This window comes from Linepithema humile, chromosome 4, assembly GCF_040581485.1.
Source record: "Linepithema humile isolate Giens D197 chromosome 4, Lhum_UNIL_v1.0, whole genome shotgun sequence".
NCBI lineage: Eukaryota > Metazoa > Arthropoda > Insecta > Hymenoptera > Formicidae > Linepithema > Linepithema humile.
Window position 1 is genome coordinate 26,013,816 of NC_090131.1, and position 27,402 is coordinate 26,041,217.

At 37.0% G+C, this 27,402-nt stretch overlaps 1 protein-coding gene across 1 annotated transcript in view; it reads right to left on the reverse strand.

Annotated features, from left to right (window-relative positions):
- Invadolysin (leishmanolysin-like peptidase, invadolysin) overlaps positions 1-27,402 on the reverse strand; it is a 246,089-nt gene that overhangs the window by 5,078 nt on the left and 213,609 nt on the right. Inside the window, exons 6-8 of the mRNA XM_012366169.2 lie at positions 6,069-6,180; positions 4,327-4,508; positions 2,865-3,068 (exon numbers count right to left, since the gene is read on the reverse strand). Coding sequence (XP_012221592.2) covers positions 2,865-3,068; positions 4,327-4,508; positions 6,069-6,180 — 498 coding nt within the window. The remainder of the gene's footprint in view (positions 1-2,864; positions 3,069-4,326; positions 4,509-6,068; positions 6,181-27,402) is intronic.

Sequence of the window (27,402 nt, forward strand, 5' to 3'; positions counted from 1 at the left end):
TAAATGCATCTCTCTCTCTCTCTCTCTCTCTTTCTCTCTCTCGGAATAGAATCGAATTTCGGCTTATCAAATACTCATAAAAAATATGTATGCTAAATTATTCAACGATATAATAGATTCTTCGCAGTTTTCAATCCGTTGTGAAATATTGTAAAAAGCCAGTTGCAAAATAATTCAAGATGTACGTGCGCTTCGAGCTATAACGTCAAAACTCTTGGCAGGATTATTTATTTCGTTCATTTTTCATTTATTCTCTCAAAAGAGATAATTCTCTTTTATATGATATAATATATTTTATATTTTTCTATATATGTATATGTACGATTTATACTTACGCAATAATAGAATTTTCTGCAATATATTTACTACGTGTCAAATGTTGCATATCTTTGTGACTTCGCAGTAGACCGGTAGATAAATATAATTGCACTTCAACCTTTCTATCCCTCGTGCGCTCTCTCTCTCTCTCCGTCTATCTCCCCGCATAAAGTGATTGATGCGATACGTCGGCAAAACGCTGTTTTCGACAGCGAGCGGCCCCTCCTCTATCCTATTCCGACATGACGGATGAATTCGCGAATGGCCATTTTGCCGGGAACGAGCACGAGCACGGTGAAAAATATTATTACGCTTGAGCGTCAGCGCAAAATCGCTCGTCAGCGTATCTCATATGCATAAATTGTTAGGGAGTGCGCGCTGCGCAAAAATAATGCGATACAACGCAAATAGAAGAGTCGAATGTAATGTCGTCCGCAAAAAAAAAAGAAAAGAGGTTTCAATCTCATATTACAAAACGGCGAGGGAAATTACAGTCACGTGCTGATTCAATTCTTGTTTGCTGTGAAAACGCTTGTAAATCTTTGAAAAAGCTTTCCGAAGTTAATTCACAACAATTGTTGTGAATGAAAATCACGCAGACCATAAAGATATCAACTATTGCAATACGTTGTCACATTGTACGTCAATTTGGTGTTCCAAAATAGTGATGCCGTCGGTTGTCAAATTCGTTATCAAATACTTGAATAATTTGCATTTATGTAAAATGACTAATTAGAGCTAATTAGTATCGAAATTAATGTAAATGTACAACTAATTATAGTCAGAAACTTAATACGCGCTATTAACGGGAATAGCTAGATAAGAATAATGTTGGAGTATCGTAAAAATAAAAATAGCGGTATTTCTACCTCGTTTTGATTACATCTAATACCGCCGCGTCGTGTTACAAAGTCTATATCTCGTCTCAAAATCTAAGATTACAAAGATCCCCCTCTCTCTCCGTGCGCCCCGCTGTGGATTAGCGTAAACCTTAAACGTAAGAGGATCTCCGTAGAGATATTCAAGCACGGTAGGGTGAGAACGCGCGAGCTCACGAGCAGATGGATGACGAGAGACGCAAGGAAACGCTGGAATTTGTAACGAAGAAACGCGCGGGTTACGAAGTGGAGCGAAAACGGACAGAAAAGACTAAAGCTAAAATGAGAAGCGACGAAAGGACGACGGAGAGAAAGAGAAGTTGGCTAGGAAATTAAAAGGACGAAGGACTGCGACGAGCAGGAAGAGAGAACGAGCAGCTATCTTCAACGAAAATCTCTGTTCCTCAATTTGAGTCCCGGAACGTCGTCGAGAAAGAATCATAAAACTCCGCGGCAAAAAGTTCGCGGGAGTTTAAGAAGTTCTGCATGTATTACCGAGTAGCTTCATAATTCTCCAACGCTATGCGACGAGTTATATTCTATCAGCGGGCAAGAGAGAGGACGTTCCATCTCTGCCGTTGGAAACGCAAAAAATTTCCACGCGATAATTCATGAGATCGGCTGAAGGGACCAGACACACTTGAAGAAACGCACCGAGAACATACGGGAAAATTATACGCCAGAGCGAGCTGCGGAAAGAAAGACTTGCGGAGAAAGTCCAAGTCATTCCCGAAATCTATTACGGCCCCGGGAACGCCATGGATCTGTTGTTGGAATTTCGCCGATTCGAGGTGAAAAGGCGTCGATTTTCGCCACTTGGTGAAGCGAAATAGCGAGTGAGAAAAGGAACAAGGGAAGCGGCGGAAAAGTAACTACGAGAGCAGCGAAAGTAACGGATGGAGGACGGGGAAATAGAAAGAAGAGCATGCGAAGAAGGATCGCGCGAGGAAGAGCTCGCATCTGCCAACGCCGGAAGCCAGTTCGTTACGGTCCGTCGACTCGGATAGAGCGAGGTAGTAGGAATTTTCCAATTTTAAAGGCAGATACACCATCAGACGGCCGGTGAAAGAGAAGAGGAAAAAAAAAATCGCATCGTATAGTCGGATGATGAATTGGCGCACAAAGCAAACTATCTATTCCACTTGATATTCAAAAGTATTATAACACTGGTCTCAATCAAATTGATTGTGAAGATCTATCCGTCGGTGAGACAAATTCGTTAAATTTAAATCGGCTCTACTGACTGATAAAACCTGACAAAAATAATCGCGTTATTAAACATCGCAGATGGAAGAGTTTGGTCGATTCGGTCACGACTTCTATCTGTACGCGGTGTAATACTTATGCGATGAATCCGGTTTCCATTCGAGAAATCCCTTAATGTTAACTTTATACTAACGGTTTAAGCTTTATCCAGTAGAAATCCACGTAGAGGGAATCGATCGCAGATAGTGTGACATTTGGTATTCTAACTACAGTATCAGACATTCCTTGAATACGTAACTTCAATCGTATTTGCAATCGAATTTGAAGTACATCTTCGTATCCCGAGCAACTATTTATCCTTGCGCAAATTATTCATTCAACAGCCAAAAAATACAACAGCCGTTCTGCATCCTTCACACATAGAAACTTAATAAATAAATATAAGACGCAAGGCGGACGTACTTCTCGTTAAGGGGTGGTTTTCCGGTATCACTTCTTCGGGGCGTTCTGGGCTCGCCATTCTCGTCTCTGTAGAAAGCGAATAAGCTCACGGAAAATCCTAAAGCGTGCAGGATCTCGTGTTTAACGGTGCTGAGCAGTGTTTCCAACTCCTGCGGTTTTGTGCTGATACTTCCCGGACATAGGTTGGCATGACCAGCTATCGGCCTGGAAGCAATTTAGTTCGCTTCAACTGCCACGAAATCTCTCCTTTTGCTCTTATTTTAATTATAGCGCAAAATTTGTATTAATTCTTCCGTTGTTTTCTCAAGGAACATTTTTCGTGACGCTTGAAAAATAAATATGCGATATGAACGAGAACATAAATTTGCATATAGAACATGATTTCCATAAAAGGCACTTGAATCGATATTAAAAGCTGCGTAATACAGCTGTGTGTATGTTATGTAAAGTGTGTTTTTTCACACTCGAATATTTCAAGGATTTTTCCATAAGCAAACGGCAACGCACGAATATCGTCGATCTATCACGATGAGACGTCGTGCGAATAATAAAATTCGCGCAACGCCATTTACATCGACCGTGGCACGACGTGCGCGACGTATGTACCTGACAGACAAATTTAATCTACTCAATATGCGTTCACGTTTCGGCGAAGTCGTAAAGTTAGACGTCAAATCAGCGAGTGGCGAGCTTTGCTTCTACAATTTTCCACTACGAATTCGATTCCGAAAAATATTTCCTCAAACTATATCTTGTCCATTTATATTTCAGAAAAAATAAATAATTTTTAATGGATTTTGTTTGCTTACAAATGATGCGTTTTGTATCGCTATATGTACACGATTGCAATAGCTATTTGGCAATCAATTCGGGAAACAATTCGAAATAAAGATAGAATCAAATAAACAATGCGAATGCTGAACAATCATTCGCCGTATAAATAGAATGAAATATTCCGTTTTAATTAAAGTTATTAATTTGAGCGTTCGTCATTGTTAAATCGCTCGCCTCGCACAAACAATCCCTTTTATAAATCTTGTCAAATATTTAATCCGACGTCCTCATGAAATATATTCATGCCAGATGGTGTTTGCTTATGTTCTACCCTACTGCTCATACAAACAGCTGGAATTGCGCATGCTTCAATCACACTTGTTCAATGTATTATTAATTATGTTCTCGGATAGCCAAATCATCAATCGCAACTAATAATTGAACTCTCGCGATTCATACATTATTACTATGCAATGATCAAAAATTTATCTTTAATTCATATGATAAAAGTTTATAATTATGAGAAAATCATTTATATTTATTTACGTTGAATATTACTAGTAATAACTAGTAATAACTAGTAATAACAATACTTAGTATGTAGATCTTTATTCATAATATAACATTGCTAGTCAGATCTGCTGTACCGATTGTCGTGATAAAATATTACTTTTACCAAACAACTTACCGATCCAAGGCAGCTTCCTGTTGACAGTGAGCGGCATAAGCTACCGTTAACCCTTTGTGACACCTCTCAGTCTGCATGGCAGATACGTAGAAGACGAAATCAGCACCGTCGATTCCCGGACCTGCTCTACTCCCTTCGGCTATTCCGCAATTATGTCCCGTCGCGTTACACGTTCTACAGACCTATAGACACGTGCATATTCAAAAATATATAATTTAATCGCAATAGGGGAAAACGCAATTGTTATTTTAAGAAAAAAGAGAGAAATTAAGATGTTTGCAAGTCCACTATCATTATCAGTTTAGAAAAAGATCATAACGTCTCTTGACGTAGAGAATTTATTACACCAGAGAACATAAAATGACGCAGGCAATCTTGCTCATCATAATGAGTGTCAAACGTAAAGTCTGTAAAGAAAATTGTATCCTGTAAACGACGAAGTATCTGGAAACATTAACACTGACGAACCGGAGTGGAATCGCATTACCGTCGAGACACCTCCGCTGAGGAGGTAAATAATTTTACGCTGTCAGCGAATGCCGTCAACGACAAGGACGATGACGCCCCTCGCTCTAATAAGTTATCCGACACCAATTCGCCTCTCAGGGCCACTCATCAATTAGCGCCTCTCGTTTCCGTGCTGCTGTCGTTAAAGCGTATCCCTTGGCGGTGCGAGTTTCGGTAATCGATCAAGATGAAGCACCAGTGAAATATCGCGCCTCTTATTTCGATGAATACACGCGTTCTGCGTGAAAATATAGAGATCGTGTCATCTGTCGCGATCACAGGCTGTCATCCTTCGCGGAAAAGATGAATCTTTTGAACAATTTTTTTTCTTTCGTATATATTACGACAAGCTTGCATAGCTAATATTCATTAAATAAATTGACAATTATACACAAATAGATTTACATACAATCGCAATAATTGATAACATAAGATATTATAATATTATAAATTTTGAAAATCAAATTTATGAACTAAATTTTATAAATTTATAACAATAATTAGATTTTCTGGAAATAATATTAAAAATTACTTTGATCGTAATAGAATTATCCAACGTTTCTTAAAATTATAGATGATTTGAATAAGCGCTGTATTATATATCCAATTATATATATAGAAAATATATACATATATATAAATGTGCGCAATTTTACAGTATAATAAGTTTTGTTTAATTCATATCAAAATGACAGGCGATGAGTTGTAATTCCATCAGAAGCTAAATTCAACAAGACCAAAATATAAAAATTAAATGTAAAGCTTATCAATTTATATTACGTCACAAATTACACATCGTTTTTTTATTGCATATCATATATAATATCATATATAATATCACTAATGGAATTACTATGTAGAATATATAAAATCTCATTTCTGACAGAAAGAAATTGATAAACCGTATAGCAAATATTTCTTAAATTTTAATAGCTACAAACGTGTAAAATATATATTTCTTTTTTGTTGATTACAAATTTGTCAGCAAAAATCTATAAGAAAATTCTGTATTTTCATACAAATTATTAATTTTCAATATAGAATATTGCGATTTATGTAAAAATATTTATTTAAATTTAGTTAAAAAAGATTAATAGTCTTTCTATAAGAAATAACGTAAACGAAATTGCCGATTCCACATAACTCCCTAATGCACGAAATACCACGCTCGATCTGCTTCGATATTTATTGCACCGTTTAACTTGGCTTAGAGAACTTATCGGGTAATTACTTACGTCAAGATGATCCTCTGGGACGACTACTTCGCCGCACATAGTAACAGACCGGCAAGTGTCTATACAGTGTGTGTGGTGATCCTTAACGAAAACTTGACTGCTCTCGCATTTCCTGTAAGCATGCCAAAATGCCGGAAATTACTTACAGAAATAAAAGCTCGTTAGAATTAGATTGTAAAATATCGCATTTTCGACAAGCGCTGAAACACCGTTGTTATTATTTACGGAAATAAAGCTCGTTAAAATTGAGTTGTTAAACATCACGATATGATGCACGTCAGATGTTGCATTTGATATGAGTTCATGATGTAAATTAACGTACTTGTCTTCCTGTGGGACATTCATTCCTATATAAATACGAAAGTTTCAATATAAATTCTCTCATGGCAATCGTATTAAATTTTAATGAACGTTCAGTAAAATGTTTCATATCGAATTCACATAGACCAACGTACCAACCTCGTAAATTGCCTTCATCTCGCCCTGAAGAAGGAAATAGCTATCAGGGCTTACAAGTGAGAGGTGCAGGATTTTATTTTCGTCCTTTATTGGACATGCTCTCTGCAAGAACTTGCGCGGAATTACTAGCCGTCACTTAGACGAAAGCACTTAAGAAAGTCGGTTGAAATTACGGATATTAACAAAAGAAAACCAGAGAGAAGGTAATTAGAAATCGTTTTGAATACAAGGAAACTTGCAATATTTATAAAGCTTCACACTAAGTGGGACAAGCCAACTTGAAGTAAAAAAAAATTAACAAAGATTCAACACCAGCATAATTGTAAATGCTTCTATATATTGAACATTGTAATTTACATTATTATATATTATATCATCTTTTAACAAATTTTTTAAATAAATTTTTACATGTAGCTATACTAACTATAACATATATTTTCACATACATTTATGACATTTTTTTTCAATTATAATAGAAATTTCTGAACAATTGGGCCTCAGATTTATATTTTAAAGTCTACTTAAAGATTAGTTGCTACACAAACTACATTTATGTCATTAAAATTCATAGATTATACGATGACATAATATAGCATCATAAAACTGATCATAGATTTTACTCTCTTCTCTGCACAAAAGATTTTATTGAAGTGCCGTATAGCTTCACGCGTTTTTGAGCAATATTATCCGCGAAAGTCATAGCAGCAATGCTGCTCCGGAACATCTCGAAGGAATTGAAACAACCATCACAGGACAACGATCTTCCATCGACGCCGGACGATATCGACCCACGAGTATATACTTTTATAAGGTAAAAGTGGATACGACTATATCAGATACGATGGTGCTACTGGCAAGCAAGGATAAAGAGGGCTCCAGGGAGAAGCGAGTACTAAGGAGAAGGTGCACTTCGCTAAATAAACGTAGTGACACAAGCATGTTTGACGTCCCTGAGAGGAAGATGTTCTCGTTCTTGATGTCACATTGAAGTTGGAGACATATGACGTACACTAGGAAATCTCCACGAAAATAGAGATCAGTTAACAGATTTTGGTAGTACATAGAAAGCATGAATAAATATTATTTATCTATCCTGTTGCAGAATTGATTAAATAAGGAATAATGCAATTATAAAAATAATTTTCATTCATTTCGTTAAATTCATATCTATTTCGATTGAAGCGTTAATTATATTTTGACACGCATATGAAAGTCATGAAAATATATTTATTAAATTTACTATAAGCATGTACTATATATATATATATATATTTCAAGTAATAATAGAGGAATTACCCAGATTTGGATACCACGAACTGATTAATTTTCGCCGAACAATATGCGGATAACGTCAATAATGATATTATGCGATATTGATCATTGCAAATTATATTGAAAGACCAAGGGAATTAATTAATATCATATTAACAATGAGAAAAACTTCCATTGTTACCACTACATAATGTAAATTGCGTAATTTGTTGTTGTACAAATTTTAGACTTTTTTTACAAAAACAAAGAGGGGAAAAATTAACTTTCCAGCCGGCCAGGAATTACGCGCGTGAATCTGAAAAACTCTAATCACCCGCTAAATCCACGGCTCTACGGCTTCGACGAGTGTATGCCAAGTGTTTAAGTCGCTAATCGGATCACGTTCCGGCCGAGTTGATTTGCATAAGGTTAAGCAGTTTTCCGCCGAGGAATTCCAGATCCGAATCGCCGGAAACGGACATCTGGTCGTCCGGGAGATTTTTATTTCTCGTAAAGCTGCCTGATGTAACTACTGTTTGCTATAGTAAAAACATCTTTCAACCCTAAAATCTGTTAAGATCACAGTGTATAAGTCTTTCAATTTCTTGAAATTTACGAGTTTGATCTTGCGTAGCGACGGGTTGAAAATCGCGTAGCGACAGGTTGAAAATCGCGAGCTTCGAAATCGGCCGCGTAGTTCGTAGAAGAAGACGCTGTCCGTAAATAGTACAGCAGTTTCCAGACAATTTACTATTCCGCTAAGAGTATCCTCCGGCTTCTTCTTTTGCTTTCCCCGTTCAAGATTCTCGCGATGGGAACGGAGGTGCGACTTAAAGCGTTTCTTCGCTGCCGACGCGAGATACATTCTTGTCAAGATAGAATCTCGCAATTTCGGGGACATCGCAAACTTGGCTCGATATCGCTACCGGTTTTTTCAAGAAAATTATACACATTTTCCTTTCCCAAGAGAAATAAGATTCAACATGGCTTCTTATGTATACGAATATGTCATAAAATATGTATGACATTATTTTTTAACCAATTTCAAAGTTTGTTTGAAAAAATGTCACGACATCAATAGTTTAGTCATAAAATAGAAATAAAAAAACTCATGATTTAAATTTCTGTTGCAGAAAAAATGAATATCAAAATATTATTCCTCATTTAATCTCAAATAGACTTTAATACAATTTTAATATGTGGCCTGATTGCCAAAATAATTCGTAAAAGTTAGTTAAAGCATAATGACACGAATTAAAGCACAATTTTAGATAAGATTTTAGATTAGAATTTAAAGCTTCAAATAGTTATTAATCAATATTAATGTGTGATATTGAAAAAATATCACATTCGCTCTTAAAAAATAGAGCATAGGGCAATGGATAAAAATAGACGAAACAAAATCATTTGTTGTTCTACAAAGGAAATTTTCTTATTGGTATGCAAGATGAGATGTATGAAATCTAAGTGTATTTATTGTATTTCTCTCTCTCATTTTCGAGACAATGGCAATTTATTTTAGAGTAATCGCCTCATATTTGTCCAATGTGCAAATTTAATCCAACGTGGAAACACGAGCTTACAGAATTAGCGCATAATCCCTTTGGTATGACGATTGATCCCACCAAAATGACGTTCAATCCCATCTAAATGCATACATATGTGCAAACGATGAATAAGCGAAAACCTCTCTGCTACGGTAATCAGCAATACATTATATTGACAACCTAAATATATCAAATATAAATCATACCTATGGTATTACCATTATAATTCGAAATTAGTATATCTTTTGAATGTGAAAATTTGCATTAATATTGTGCAATTCTAATATTATTTATTTGATACACGCGATAGATTGTCGATAATGCCATTGAAATCTCAGTGTGCATTCTTTTGAAAAATCTGAAATCCTCTGCACTTTAAGCTAAAAATCCCAAATTCGCAAATTTAATGAAACAAAATTAGCGGTATTTATGTTACATAATTATCATGCTGTAACATGCGTAACGTTTGATGATGCACAAACGTGATTCTATTGAAATTAAATCTGCATTGATTGCTATCCAGAGCCCCTTTGATATTGGAATTTTCGGATTTCGGGGATACTTTTCGGCATGATGGCGAGAACGAAGATGCTGATGGTGACTTTCAAAGAACTTTATCATTCAGGTAACTTAAAGGAGTCCCGAGCACTTTGAAAGCACCACTCCACCGCACTTACCCGGGACACGTAATGCCCGTAGTACGGATTTGTTGCAGTGACACGCTTTCTGCATTACCAAGAGCTCGTTGGGTACCGGTATTCCTCCCCCGCCCACCCAACCCTTTGGTTCCTCTAAAGTCGTTTAACAGTTGATGAAAACCGCACGATTCACAGTTATCGCACGAGCAAAAAATTAATTTATAAGTTACATACGAGTTTTAGATCAATAGAATCTTTGCGTTTAAAAATATTTTTTCTACCTTTTAAAAAACTTTCCACGTATAATTGCTTAAAATATATTTTAAAGCGAATAAAGATATATTTATCTAAAAAGTAATCATTTAAATATTTAGTTTCAATCTTCGATAAATAACAAGAGTCGTAATTAATATCATTATAATGCGCGAACGTAGAATTCCGCAGTATTCAAGTGATAATGCTCTTCACTTAGCGCTCGAGTCGCCTTTATAGCGAACATACCGAGAGATAAAAGCACGAGGCGTTTATGCAGTTTAGGTGTGCGCGTACATGTAAAACTGCATATATGCATATATGTAACCGAGAATGCTCATTTTCCTTTGAAAGCGGAAATCCGTTATATTCGTCCTTTTCCCGCATCCTTTCGGCTACAATGACCTCTTACATTCTCCTTCGCTGCTGCAGCAAAGAGCGTTAACGCGATTCTGAAGCTTAATATACGTGTAACCATTATCTTCTTCGCGAGAATTTAATTTGACACGCTTCCACATTGACAAAATATTTTCGTATCGTTTTACGATCGCGCTCTCATGCGTTATTTGCACATTGCTGTATCCACAAATTGATCAATATAACTATCAGAGCACTGGAAATAGTTGAAACGTATCTTTGTTGCATTATTTTAACTCGAATCTCACTAAAATTGAAAATTTTATCGAACTTCGTAATAATGTAACGACGTGCTCGCGTCTCGGCGCATATACATAAGCTATGTAAAAGAGTGACTGCTGTGTATGCACGTGCTCGTAAATTTTGCACAGACATTGAGTAAAGTAGCAAAGTAGTTAAAGACGTAAAGTACTTAAGGGAGAAACTTCTTCGAAAACGGCGAGCAGTCACCGCGCTGAGTAGCACACCTGGCACGTCTGACATATAACGCATACTTACTACTTGCATGGATCTCTCATCGGACGATGAAGTAGATACGGCCGAGCGTACGGGGCGCTCGGTCGAAGTCAACAGCGATGCAAACTACTGTGGCTTACAGGTCAAGTGGTGAATCCTCGTACATGATCAGCGTATATCGTTGCGCAAATATTGGTAGATTCTACCTTGCGGTATGTAAACCCGCGTTAACACTGACCGCCAAAGACCGCATAGAGTGAACGCTGAATACAGGTCTAATTTTCGAGAGTCCTGCCGGCGTCCGAGAATAGCTAGTAACGAGTTCCAGCCCAAAATAACAGGAAATTTATTTCGTTATTGAAACTGACAGGACGCAGGAAAACTGCCGGTGATGGTGATAAAGAATCGGGATAAATGAGATAAATGTAGAGTCATGGGAATGAAGATTAATGCCGACTCGTCAACCGCCTCGTATTTCCCGCTGAAACGACTATATTTTTCTCGATAACGAGCAGGCGAAGTTGAAAAATTAAATCAAGAAGTAGAAAGAATCGCGAAAAGCAAGGGAAGAAAAATAGAAAGACACTGTCGATCGATTTCGTGCAGCAATGATATATTTTTATATCTACCGTGTTTTTTACTTTGTCAACTGCATTATGCTTGGAAAGTAAAGAGAAGTTACTAGTGGGATCGGCGTCAAGAGTCGCTGTTTCCCAACCTGGTGCAATTTGAATGCAATAACTACTTGCAATCCCTTTGTTGCTGGTATAAAAGAAGAACTGAAGAAAATGCACAAGAATAGTCGGCGCCTATTGTTCACTCGAGATTTACTATCCTTTGTAATGGAGATACTAAAGCGCAGAGTAATAAAAAAAGTTCATAGATATATCAAACATTATGATAATGCTTATGTGGCATCAAAATTAATATTTAAGAAAAGAATCAAATTTTTTATTTATTTGCGATTAATATAATAACAATTTAATCGTTAAAATATTGGCCGTTATTTTCTATAGTTTTACGATCTATGAAGCAATTTTCGAATTTTATTGCTGAAAAAATGACTATGGTTTTGAAGTGGAAAAGTTAAAATTGAACAGAATCAACTAGCAATGACGTGCGACTGAATTTTTATATTTTCGAGCATTTTTCAAAAATAGAAAGTACTAATTAAAGACGATTTTCAATTTTCGAAATTTATTAATACAATCATATTTAATGCAAAAGTCATTTAATTATTCATACCCTTTTCAATCATAATTTAATCAATCAAACGATTGCATCGAGTCTGAAAAAAGAATAGATGAATTAAATTTACATTTCCATTTTCCGTTTATTGTAAGAGAAGTTCAGAAGTTAATTTTTAATTAAAAGATAAAATTTAGATATCCGAGAATTAAATAAAGAGTTTTTATATTTTTGTTAGCAAGTTGTAATTTTAGAGACCAGTGCAAAGAAGTCATCTTTCACATATGAGATTCACTTTGCACACTCTATTATCCATTTAATATTTCCACGTTGAGACTTTTTTTATACATATCCACCATCGTTGATATGTGCCGCGTTAAAAAGAAAACGCAATAAGCAGATAATGTTAATGAGTCATCTCGTGGTTTGCGGCTGCAGTTAAGAACGCTGACGTTAATTAGAGCCGTATACGTCATTATCCCTTTTCAGTCTCTCGCGTTCCACCGTTTCTCACGTTCTACCGTTTCTCGTGTTCCGCGTTACGAACAGTAGAGATGCGATGCTGCCAGTAGATTAGCTTAGAGAATACATGGAAGATTGGTTTTCTTCGACATAATTATGCCTCTTTGATGTAATTTGTAGACATGTGTGGATGAGGTACATGCGACATCAGCGAAACGCTTTCATCTATTCCCGAATAAACTGCGCAAACTTCTAAAAACGAGTAAAATAAACGCAATGAGAAGCGCACACACACACACGCGCGCGCGCACATGTGTGTATATATTACTTATTTGTTATAATAAATTCTCCATCACAGCAAAATAATTAATTTATAATTTAAGTGAATGAAGATTTTATTTAAAAAACTTAGCAAAAAATTATTCCATTTCGCACAATAGCAAATAATACAGCGATAAATGTCATTGAATATATTAAAAGATATAATTTTATGAATTTTATTTACATTAATTAAAATGTATTCAAACGCTAAATATAGTCTACCAATTGACACTACAAAAAAGTACAATGAAAAAAAATCTATCGTTAGAGAACGAATAGTTGAGAGAATCAAAGCAATGATTTGAATGTGCGACATGACGGAGATCCAATTACAATGTGATCTGTTAACGCACTCAAGGTTCACTAATTATCCTTTGTAACCTGTACTCCTTTTGATCCCATGTACTTAAAACGACGCTAAGAAAATTTTTCACAGCTGCCAGCGGCTAATAATTAATTTTCGTGCATTGTCGGCGTGGCAACGAAAAAAGCTCTTTCATGTAACAACGTCACAGGCGTATTTTTTAAAAAAAAAGCTCGTGCCGTAATCGGGATACCGAATACACAGTATCTCGTTAATTAGCTGGTATTAAAGTGTGCTTCCCTTGCTCAAGGGACAATAGTATATTGTTTTCTCCGGCTCGCGAACGTCTTAGAAAATGTAAGAACAAGAACAGTCGTATTTACGAGATGTCTTTTCGAAGGCGTTTTATGAAGGCTGGCTGAGCCTATTCTTAATCTGTTTTAGCTTTTTCACGATAAAGAATTCGCAGGTCTCTTCGATAAATTTATCCTTGCCGGTGTTAATTCTTAATTTTTTTCTAATTAATTTGCATAAAGATATCATCTCGCAATACTTGTTATTTGTTTTAATAGCGACTTCGCAACATTTCGCAACATTTCGCTACTCGATAAATTAAAAATTCATTTAGCGAATTAAGCGCTCGCCGTGAAGTCCCGCGAATGAAAATATTAACTTTTCCTTGCAGAACACCTTTTAATAGGAATTCTGCGAATGGAGATCGGCTGCTTATGGCGCAACTTTCCAAGAGAGATAAAAACTTGTCTACCGTAACATTTTCCGAGAACTTTACTACCCTACCGAGACGCAAGGTGAAAGCAAAGTTTCCATATTACTTGCCGCTTCGTAGAGATTCTAGCAACGAGCTCGATCGATCTGGAACTTATTTGTGCCTAAGAAGCAATACACGAAAGTGTTTTACTACTCATTTTCATTGCCAATATATTAATGGTCTTCTAATATCTTTTTATCTTCAAATAAAACCGTCAAGCACGCGCGAGAAGCACTATGATGGATTTCACAAATTATCTTAAAGGAATTTGTATCTTTAAATTGATTCATATATTGATAACATCAAAAAATTTAAATATAAAATTTTAGGAAACTAAATCTTTCTTAAATATATTAATAATTAAATAAAAAATATCTATGTTAAAAAAAATTCTATTTATCAGAATTGAATACTATTTTTACTTTTTCATATAAAAAATTTAAAAACTCAAAATTGCTTAAATTCGTATGGTCGCATAGTGTAATTGATGTAATTTACTACTAACATCCGTGTTAATTTAGATAACAACTAAAATCACCGATTTGCTCCAAGTAAAGCGAAATAGGCAATTATATTGTATTACATTCTATTCGACAACAATTGAAGCAGATTCGCGTTATTACGATCGCACTGCGTTTCGTTCTCCATGTCCCTCGTCAATTTTTTGAACCATTGTACAGGAGAAAATCATTGTTATCGGAACACAACGCGAAAGTAAATTTCGCGCTCGTCTGTTCCGAATAATGGATTCGCAAGAGCGGAGGGCTGCATCAACGGCGCCGGGAACTTGTACCGATAGCGAGTATCGCGCAGATACTCACGGGAGCCTTTTCAGCGGGGTATTATAGCCGGGGGATATTTATGAATCGAAGGAAGAGGATCTCCGGAAATCCTACAGGAGATGCTATCCCATCCTATCACGTGGCGCTATCCCATCCAGTCTCCCGTAATCCCTATTGGATCTGCCGAGGTTGATAAAGGAAAACCGTACGGCGTAGAAGAGAAACCATGCCACAAGGCCGTTCGAATACTGTCGTTCTACGCTTATGTCGTATGGTAGCGTGGCCGTTTTATCGAAACTGCATATACTAAGCCTCTGCAAAGCCGATCTAAAGTACGTTTAACAGACCGCGGAGACCAATTGTAATTGCACGAGCTTACGATTAATCCTTAATTCGGCAAACATTTTATTTTTTTCATAGTGAAATAAGAATTAATAATAATATTTTTTAATTTGCACAAATAAGTTAATTTTTTCAAAGTGTCAAAGGTAGGACGAATAGATAGGAAAACTTATAATTCAAAAATTTGTACGTATACATATTTTTTATATTCAGTGACAGGGATACATATTTTCTAAAATATGTAACAAACAGTATAATTATAAGATACAAAATTCCTGATAATAATTTATATTTTACGCGTATGGCGCGTACAAACGCTTCTCTTACTGACAATACAAGAAATGGAATGCATTCTGATAAAGAAATGCTCCGTCGCAGTCACGAAACTGGAAGCGGCGGCGCGGCTTCGAATATTGCCACAGATTCAACGATACAACGCGAGCAGATTGCGCGCCGATATAGAGGCAAGGTTCCTTCGACATTTCGCCGAGGCGCGCACGTTTGCACCTTTCACAATTCCAGCCGTCGTCTCTCACGCCATTCATGCGGGGAAAGAGAGCTCGATCTCGACTCCGCTTGACTCCAACGAATTGGCAAGGGACGTTCGTAGGAAAGAGCGATTTAGCGGTGAAAGGTGAGAACGACGAGCAGAAACAACGGCGACGGGAGCGAGACGGGGCGAGAGTCGGAGACGGAACAAAAATAAACGTCGAGAAGCGATCCGATTAAAAGTTTGAACGGGCACCCACTAGTCGCGGCGGAGCGTTTGCGCGGCGCGTTCTCGTAATGGATTTTAGAGTACCCGGCCGAGCGAACCTAGCGCGGACCTTCGTGAATTTTTACGACGATTCCCGCGTGCTCCGGATATCGTAGAAGTGGCTGTAGCATCTACGCGTGCAAATTCGTCACGCGTAGTACTCGCTTTGACTTTGTAAGGGGAAAGCGTCCGTGTATAGTCAGACATGAAAGTACACGAGTTGGTACACACAAAAGTACACCTTTATTTGCGCCGTAAAAATAGTTACGCTTTTGGAAGCACGTGTGTAATGCTTGACGTAACGCTGAACTATAATCGCGACTTTTCATTCTTTAATATTATCAGAAAAATAAGAAACATGAAAGGAGAAACGTTTCGCAGGCAAAATTCAATTCCATTTGATATATTATGTTATTTCGAAATCAAGGATTTCATCAATGTATTTTATTTTCCCCATTGTAGCCCATTTTCGCTTACTCTGCGGCGGCAGCTGTGAGTTTCGCCGCAATTTTCGGACTCCTGCTGATTTTATTTCCGAAATGGACTTGCGAACTGTATGGTCGCGATGATACGACCACCGCTGATGTCTCCATTAGCGTGTTGGCTTTATCACTTCGTGACACTACGAGCGATAGTAGGATTTTGTCCGTGGAGTAATGGCACATAAAATCATATACAGATGCCGATAACGCTGAATCGATATTAGTAAAATTCATATTTTAAAAACTGCTATCTATAATAAATTCAAAAGAATATCTGAGAAAAGAGATCATTTTTTATGCACATTATTTAAAGCTAAAAATATTTACGAAATAAATATCTAAATAGCAGAACGCTTGCAGCAGAATGTATTTTATGATTTCATAACCTCTTAGTCTAGACAGAACATAATATTCAATTGTTATTGAATTATCATATATAAACATATATAATATTTAAGGTTTCTTCAGTTATCACACAGGATTGTATATTATAATATTAAAATAATTTCGACAGTTTAAAAATACTTCTATTTCATGCTATTGTGTAGCATAATCGTTTCCAGACAAAATCGTTCCACGATCGTCACAGTCTTTTAATGGCAAACAATCGTGCGTGCAGAGATCAATTTCCGTCTACATCTTGCTACTTTCCGTACGTTTCCGTTCGACTCATCGTGTCATTTATTCCTCGTCATCAGTAGTATGTTTGAGAAAGAACAACATTTGCGGTAATAACCAACAATGTCCGGCATTTTATCGCGATAGTAAATGCAATATTACGTGTTACACTCCATTGTGAAATATCTTTCATCTATTAAATTGTAACTACAAATTTCGAAAGCTTGTTGTACGTTCTAATTTGAAAGCTTTCCCATGACGTTATAATCTTCTCCATACATAGGAGATCGTAAAGCTTACAACGTGGTAATTTTTACCATAACAGGGCTCATAAAGTGCATTTTAGTGCGGCGCGTTTGAAACGATCTACCGCACGTAACCACAGAGCTATCAAAAATAGCGTTTTGCACAATGCGCTTTATCCGATTACGTAGCTGCGCAACACGCGCGTGCGAGATGATACCGGTAACATGTCCGTGACAATTATATAAGCGCGTGCAGTATATATATTGTCCGTATGTACAGTAACCCACGAAAGTGCTCGAACATTGATGCCACCATGAAATCGTTTAATTACGAACTTACTAATATTAACAATGGTAACGTAAAAAATTATTCACATAATATGTGATTACATATTATTATAATTTATAAAATTATTATACTTTCTATCTTTTCACTCAGCCAAATTTCGTTGCAAAAGTAGACAGTCAAAAGAAACAAGGTTAACTTTTTCAAAGTACCTTTCGTTTAGCCGCTTCGTTGCTTTATGTAATTATAGTCTCGCGTATCCGAATTGATCCGTAAAGTACCCGATTCGTAAAATAATGTTTGATACTAGATAATCAACGTCCACTCTTACTCCTGTTACATTAAAGAAAACGAAGTTAATTTTTTCTAAGTGTTTTTCGTAGTCGCTTTGTTACTTTATATGATTATAGTCTCGCGTGTCCGAGTTGATCCGTAAAATACATTGATCCGTGAAATAATGTTTGATAATAGATAATCACACAATGTCTACTCTTTCCGCTGTTACATAACTGTGAATAGCTGTGCGCTAAATAAACGTGTAGCGTATATCTTTGCTGAAATTACAGCAACGCGTTGCGCTACACTACAAATCTTGCTACTTGGCAGAAACAAGGAATCCTCTCTCTCTCCCTTCCTCCCTCCTTCTACGAAATGCCTTAAAGGAACGCCGAGCAATAATCTGCAACATTCTGGCGTACCTCGATAAATTTCCGAATTAATTTTATCTTTATTAGAATACAGTAATATCGGAAACGGAAAAGAAAGGGGCAAGAAGGGGCAAATGGAAGTTGATACCTACCGATTTTAAATTGAAATCTCGCTCGCCGATTTCTCCGCTTAATCAACTAACTTTTTCAATCGCCAGAAAGTATAGTTACCGTTATACGTTCGGTCATTATAATTTTCATGAATTTAAAATTTTTAAGCACGGTCGCTTTCCTTGATTTTATCCAGCCGCCGATATTACGCAATCGAGTCACACTACGCGCTATCCTTGCTATCCAACATTACCTCCAGTTATCTTCATCGCTTGTTTTCGTTTCTACCGAAACGATTCTAATTTTCGCAATGCAGTTCGAGATGTTTTTTTTGCGTTTGCACAACGGAGCTACACGCGATAATCTCTTTCAAGAACAATGACTTTAAATCTGCCATCTTTAACCTTCCCTTCCCCCTGCCTCTATCTCTTGGCGAGACAATTCATGTTCTTCGTCGTTCCTTTGTCTCGATCGGACTTTTCCTTCTCACGGTACGTCTTGTTTCACTTCTTTTTTGCACTGGCACGGCCGGTATCTTTCCTTTGGTCTTTTATTTTTTTTATTTTTTTTTTCTAAAGCGCGCCGTCGCAACAAGCTCGTTCTTCTTCGTCATCCGGAGGTAGTGGTGGCGGGCCTGTGGTGGTGGTTAGTCCTCGACCTACGAAAGATCCAAAAAGGAAAGAAGTAAAGGACGAGAAGGGTGGTGGTTGTGCCAGATCGATACCACGATACGGATTGGTGCGGGGGAAAATGTCACGTCCGTCCGTTCACCGGTAACGAATAGTCTGCACGGTCTCATAGTATCGAGATTAAGATTAATAACGGGGACCGATCCGAATGTCGGTAACTAATGTCAGGAGCTGCTCGTCTCGCAGCTCGGAATTAATGCCTCTCGCTGTCTCGCTTCTTCTTTCCACCACTTCTGCTCTCCGTATCGCTCCATCCTAATCTATCTATCTTCAGCAGAGACAGATCATGCTTGTTGAGCGGATAACATGAAATACGTATGGCACGGATCAATGCGGGGATGCGAGTACATTGATACATTACGTTTACTTGTAAAATCGGATTAGCACATTACTGTGTCATGTGAAGCGTAGTGAAGACATCGTTATCGTGTATTAATTTGAAAATGAGTTATTATTTATCATCATAGCGAATGATAACATAATCTAGTTGATTAGTAAACGACACCGGTAAAACAGCTGAATAAAATATGAGTAAACAGCTAAAGAAAAGCTAATGAAACAGCACACATTGTGCATCGTTACGTAACGTGTCATTTATTACATAAATAATCGGTAATTTAAAAGTTTAAACATCCTAATGCAAGCAATGTTTTCAATTTGCATGATTAAACAGATGTTTTATCATTTCTGGTTTTGATAAATTAATTACAATAATACTCGCATTTTATATTTACTGTTAAAATGCGACTTAAAATTTTAAATTTGAAGCGTGATGGCGCACGTATAATGAATATCATTTAAAAAATATTTCATATTTAAAAACCACTCATTAGTAGTTTTTAAATACAGCCTTTACGATTATTAAAAAGCAAGTCAAATATCCGACCCGAAAATAAGTAGGACGCAGTTTTGCGCTGCCATTGCACTCTATTTCTCGCTTTCTACAATATTTTCAGCAAGCTTTGATTTCTCATTCGTATGCGTTTGATGTCTCCTGTTTCCGTGAAACGCAATCCATGATACAGGATTGAAAATACTCCTGCGGACGCGGTATTTGATACCTCGTATGATTTTCATACCCTTAATGTTGCCTGTGATCACAGTAAAACCAGGAAGCTTGATGTTCCGTGCATGACAAGTTCGATTAAAAACGATGGACATGGATATGAACGACGTCTGCGCGCGTCTGTTTTTGTGCCGGCTTCGAGAATCAATATTTGTTCTTTATCGGAGAAAACCGCATAAACGTTTTTCACATATGCCGATTCATTCCCGGCCGGTTGAGGGAGGGGAAAAAAGAAGATAACGATTCCCCTATGAAATATGCATGACACGTCCCAAAAAGACCGCCTCGGTTATTCAGCCATATATTATAATTATGAAAGTATATTCCAGCGATAATGTGAAACCCATCAGTTACGACTGTTCAAATGAAATTGTCAAGATTGTCAATCCGACGGAAAAACAAATTTTAAGTACTGTATTACGATTGAGTTTTCAATATGGGGTTTTCAATATACGTGGTGGAAACGGCGCATTTTTATTTTCTATTCCCGGCCGTGATGTACGAGCCGGAGGCACAGCACTTTTATTCCAACGAATTTTTGCAGAGTAGACTTTGGAGTGCTCTCCACTTCCACTGATGAAAGTTACAGAAAACATGTCAATATTTTCACAGTTCGCATACTGATCTTCATCAGCATTGTCGTTGAGTGCAGTTTCGGTTGACGGGATTCGAGAATTTATTTAATGCACACTAAACACTGCAAAACTATTGCATTTTTGTAACGCGACACGTTGAAATCTACGCCCTGCATATTTAAAAGCCGCCGTTGTTATACATCGCGAAAGCTTAAATTAAACATCACTCACGGTGATCGTAAACAAGTTGTGCAGCCGAAATTAATTCATATTCAAGACGTATCTCCCGTAATTTTCGTGTCTGACGGTCTTTCGATGGATTCCAAACAAAGTATTGCTCGCCGGCGCACGTCTCTTACATTTTCCGCTTCGCTTAATCTTCGTCGAGCGGCACGGTCGATGTGTATGTCGTCCATACAGCTACACGACAAATTTGCACCGCCGGACTCCCGAGCTGGCAAGGGTAGCGAGGAGGGTTTGTAAAAATAAGAAACGTATCCGGTACGCTCGGTATACCCTCGCTGAATAATGCAACAGTCCCCTCTTACGTATCGCTAAGAGAAGGACAAACAACAAACGTCACTCTTCTTCCTGTTCGTATCTTTTTACGTCATACCGAAGGCTATGAGAGGACGCCAAAAGTCGTGAAAGATGCTCCGGAAGCCTCGTGCAAAATTGATTCGGCACATAGATTTCGTTATAGCTCGCGACTTCGGGGACGCGGGGGACTGTAGAAGGTATAAGCAGCAAGGGAATACGTAAGTGGGACTAAACTTGGCTTCCTCTGTCGTTGCGTCGTGAGAGCCGTAGAAGATGAAAAGGCGAGCGGCAAGAAGATGATGCGAAGTAAATCCTATCGCGCGCGTCTCGAAAGGATGCGGGAATTATTGAACGTGTTTGATTGAGAGTATTCTCGCGCCGTTCTGCTTTTCTTCGTACTTTTCCCACGCATTTTCCAGACTATATTTATTCTTCGTTCTACTTTTTGATTGTTCTACTTTTAGGAAGAAAGAAATTATCCTTAATGCTGCTTTATTCTTGCGACACAAGATGTTTTTGGGTATTATTTGATTATCTTTCAGAATTTTATTGATTAGACGCTTTTATTGGATATTTCCAATTACAATTATCTCATCACAAAATGTCGATAGTAAAATTATTAATTTTTTAGCTCTCTGGCATAATTCAATTATTGTTCGATTTTTTACTCTTTATTTAATCAGTACGAGATTAATATTTCACATTAATAAGAAATCGATTGAAAATCAGACAATTAAATACTTAATTGCATAGAAAATATGTGAACCAAAATATATAAAGATTATAAAGCTTTTGACAAAGATAGATTTCTAGATAGATTTGCATATCTATCGTTAATTAATTATACATCCGGCGGAAACGGAATTGCAGATACGGCATCTCTTTTTCCTTGGTGACACTTTTTCCTTGGATTTATTGTCCCTGGAATGGCGCGCTTTATTCTATGAAAAATTATGGACAGGTGACAGCGAAACAAATTGCGGCAACGAACCTTGAGCAAACAATTGCGTCTTGAGACGTAGAGTTCCCGTTGTTATGCATTGCATAGTAGGAGATGAAGGAAAGGATAACAGAGACTACACTGTTTACTCACGGCAGCGTTTTGACACGATTCTTGGATAAAGCATGGCGGAAGAGTACGTTCAACTAGTGCCCATAACTTCATTTAAAGCGACATTTATCAAAACCCGAGCAGCTTTAAAGCTTTATATACACACACAAGATGCCATGCATCTTATAACAGAAAAAAAAACAATATGTGAAATAATGATTTATATTAATATGTTGTTAATATGCATATTAATGCACGTAAAAAAATAACTAATAGAGATGCAAATATAAAAAATGTGAAGGATTATCGTAACCAATCAAAATCACAACGGAAACGGAAATCTGCCGAGTCGAAAAAACGGCTCGACTCGAGAATCGACTATTTGCCAATTAATTAACGCGACTGCCGGCGAAACTTTCGCTATTAGCCTAAATAATTGGAGCGGGATTACCAAGTTTTAACCCAAGAACCTGCCCATCCCACCAAAGTATCGCCGGGCTTTCAAGTGGGAAGCCTGCTTTCTTCCATGCTTCAGAGAGCTTTACCGAGCATAGAGCGCCGTACAAATTCTCGGCAAAAAGTCCATTACAAATTTGGAAGAGCTGTAAGTAAATCTGTCTAAGTTAGATGCTTAACCCCAATATGATTAATTTTTAAGTACACAAAATTGCATAAAAATGCAATCTTTTGGATATCCGTATATAATATTTTTGTAACGTTAACTATATTTTTTTTAATTATTCTATTTTAAAATTATATATTATTTAAACATAATTTTTACTTCAACCAAGTACACGTTCCCTTTTTTCATTCTGTTTTTAATTTAAGTTCTTTTCATTTTGTAAATTTAGCTCCCCTGGCGGGAAAAATATATTAAAAGTCGAGACACGAATAAAGTTAAGAATAACGCTATCAACGCGAACGATGTTACGAAGTGCTGCTGATAATTAATGTCGTCTTAGGGCACGTCGCTTCTTATCTGGCACAGATTGAATAATTTGCAAACGAGTAACAAGAGAATTAATATATTATTTCTCGTAAAACAAATGCGCGCGATCTATATTTAAACCGAAATTTTAAGTAATAAAATTGGGAAAGTTATGAACTACAATTCGACGAAATAATGGCTCGACTCGTGGATTTGGCTTTTCGCTCTACGCGGACTGCCCTCGATTTTCCTGCGCACAATCAGATTCCATGTGATTCCGAGTGCACAACTTTCATATTTGTTTGGGTGAATCAAATATCGCGAAGATGCTATCAAAATTTAAATCACATAGACAATATAAAGAACGAGTGAAACACAAGAGAGAGAAGAAAAAAACTGAATCTCTGTAATTTTAGAATCCACTTTTCCTATAAAAATAACGTTGCAAAAATTCAATTTCAAATAAAATAAAAATTTCCTATAGATAAAAGATTTTTATTTCACATTTGTAAATATAGAGCGCAAATACTTTGTCAAATGGTTCACTTCTGGCACTGCTCGAAGATTTATACCGTCGCATCGGCCGAGAGAAGTATTCGGTATTCAATAATTTCACGAGCAATGTCGACTATGCTCGCAAATACCGATGTAAATCCCGACAGAGCGCTATTCGCTGTTCGTTAACGGGCAATCTAGGCAGCCACATTGTGGTTATAATCCAAAACCAGCAAGATGAGATTCTATCGGAATATTTCAGTCTTTCTGATCTCACTGATATAAAGTTAGACATCGTTCTCCGCATACAAATCAAGATTGAAATAGTAAAGTAATTTCTCTTTCAAATTCGAAATCAAGATTAAGCAAACATTTAATGTACGCAAATGTAAAATAAATTACATAGATTTGCTTTAAAGCTATCTAAATAAACTTTTCGCCGTCATCTCTCATGAATGAATAGGTACGCATTATTGTACTATCAAATACAGTAAAATGTTGCGCGAAATTTTTTTTCCAGAGAAAATACAAATGATTGTCGCTGTGAGCGCGATGCAAGGATTTACAAAACTAATTGCCCGTATTCCGATCTGTCATTCACGGGAATATCCCGTATCTGTTCCGTGTGACAATCGAGTTATATAACAGATGGGCCAAATAAGCCAGAAGAGAAACATCCGGTACATGGAGCTAGTTATAACCGCGGGAACACGATTTCGAGAGACAAGCAACTAGTGGATACGATTCGTTCAATTAAACGAATACCTCGCCAATCTGCAATCGCGTTCGATGGCCACTTGAGTGATTTAGCATAATTTTTGCGCGATAAACCCGAGGCGTCGAATTATGCGCGTTTTCGTTAATAGGACACAGGCGATCATATAGGTTAATAAATTCCCGCGCGAAGTGCTCTCACAATTCATGATGCCAATTATTCAGGAACAGACTTCGCAAAACAGAAATACCCTTATTATATATTACGCATTCCAATAGAATGGCAGTGATAGATGAACTCTACATATGGTATTTGTATATTATATTTTTTAAATTATTATAAAATATTTTTACATGAATTACTGTTCTTATTTTTGCACTTTTTTTTCTGTCTGATAATACGAGTAATAATCATTTACCTATCCGCCTTTGCTCCGTCCATTTTGCTGTCTATTTAAGAAAACTTCTATTGTTGAGAAATGTTTCAATGGCGAGATAGGATAGAAAGACAGATCCGGAAATCCGTGGTAGAAGAGACGGACAGAGAGTAAGAGAAGAATGTAAGCAGCGTCCTTCTTCGAGATTCGACGGTCAGAGAGTACGAACGTCGAAAAAGTTTTGATGAAAAAGTTCCGTCGCTCTTACTTACGACGAGAGCACAAATGGAATGATCGGAACAGGAAATAATGAAAGCATCGGACATAAAATCTATGTCACGTAAGGTGGGCGAAATGTAATAAAAAGTATCGGGAAAGCTGGCGTCAGATACGGAAACCTAATTGAAAGAACTTTTCCTTTTTGTTTAAGTTAAAAGCAAGGAAGCAATGCAAGGAATTTGTTAGTTTCTATTGCCTCGCAGCGAAAGCTCGCTTCAGACACAAATACCTCAAATACAACAACGTAATATCAGGTTCCCGAATTACAATACAGCCAATATCATGAAAAGTACTTAACTTTTGATGGAAAAACTTTTCTTTCGTTAACTGTACGTAAAGAACGATATAGCAAAATGATTGCATCTTAACCTATTTATGTAACAGAATTTTTTTAATATAAATCACTCGTAATTTAACTTGTCTACAATAATTGTTGTTTAGACTATTATGGTTTCTTATATCTTCTTAAGTTTCAAAGAGGTATTATTAATAAAGAAAATAACATTAGTTCGTAATTAGATTCGGCGCTGTGAGCAATCTACTTTCATTCCCTTCAAGTCATAAATATGTTATGATCTCACTTTTTTACTCTAAATTAATTTCTTATAATATTAACGAGAGAAAGAAAAGTTCGAGGCGAAAAGAACTAAAAAAAAACAGAGCATCATGTTACATTGTCAAATTACATCACTCGCCCCTGGTGAGGCAGTCAAGCTATGCTGAATTTTATCGATATATCAATGTGAGGGAGCTGAAATCGAACACCCAGATGTGAGCCTTGAGCGTCGCAACGGGGATCAACGATGTTGCCGAAACAGGCATGCGCTTTGCAGGTCATCGCGTCAAATTCAATTACGTCGCCGCCGGAGGTCGTTTGGCGTATCCATAACGTCCCGGCAAGCCCGGCTTAAAATGTTTCTACCGTCGCACGCGCGCTGGCGATAGACAGATGCGACTACCTGGGCTTGGCCGTGCTCATGGAAAATGCGGAGGTCCCCGTGGTCGTCGGCACGGAACTGAAATCGTTACCGTGAACGCGCGGCGCGTACGTACCGCACGCCTATTCCGTATTCAACTACGGTGATCCTGATTGCCGTCCCGGTGTGATTTATCGGCGCGTGGATTAAAACAAAACGATCGCCGTAATTCCTGAAGCCCGTGACGCCGCCGCTCACTGAAATCCAATTCGCTCTCTCTTTCCGACCGAATTACGACAGGCGCGTTCTGGTACGGGGAGAACGGGGAGTTGAGAGGCAGTTAGGCGCCATTGTCGTGCTGGGAGATCATTAAAATTAATTACGGTCTTGCACGGCTAACTGAAGCCAGTCGTATATATATACCAATGCGCGAATATGCAATGGCACTCTTGATATTAGCAAATGACGCTACGCTCGTATTGTCCAAAATGTAAAAAATGTGCTGCGCGATATTAATTACGGTCTTGCACGGGGCTAATTGCAGCTAATCAAATATATATCGACGCGCGGGTAAATGTTTTCATAAACTTTTCAACAAAGATATTACATCAAAAGTTTTAATGAAAATTACATGAAAAATTATATCAAAAATACGATATTATGAGGTAAAGAGAAAATTTATAAGATATCAAAATATGATTTTAGCTTTAACGTTAAAGTTTTCTTACCTTTAAACCTGTAATGAATGAGTCTACATAATCTGCGTTTATGAAATTATTTATAATTGTTCATAAAATATAAAGCAGAAATAATGAACGTAACGCGGTAAAATTGAATAATGTGTTTACATAAATTCAAAACAAAATGTTTGTTATAACTATCTACATTCTTTTTTATTCATATTCAATTAGGCACAGCCAATTTATTTCGTTCGGCACGCATATCGTGTGTAAGGTATGTGACATATTACTACATGTATATATATATATATAAAACATATAATCAGGTGATTATATTGCCAAACATTCCCGTAGAAATTTCAATGATATGTTACACGCGCGTGATTGTCAAAGCTATAATCGGAAATCGAGCCAACGCAAAGGGAAATATATCCTAATTACGGCACGAAATATGAGTAAATATGTATTTTAAAAAATTATTTATTTAAAATAAACCCGCTCAAATTATCTAAAAATAATATTATTTTATACTGATTTTTTTGTGGATATTATTTGGCGGTGTTTAAAAAATTTTTGCTTCCATAATTAGGATATTATATTTTGCATATTTGATTTTGCATTGGCTCGATTTCCAATTTCCATAACTTTGACAATATTTGTATGTAAAATGACAACATTTTTTTATGTTA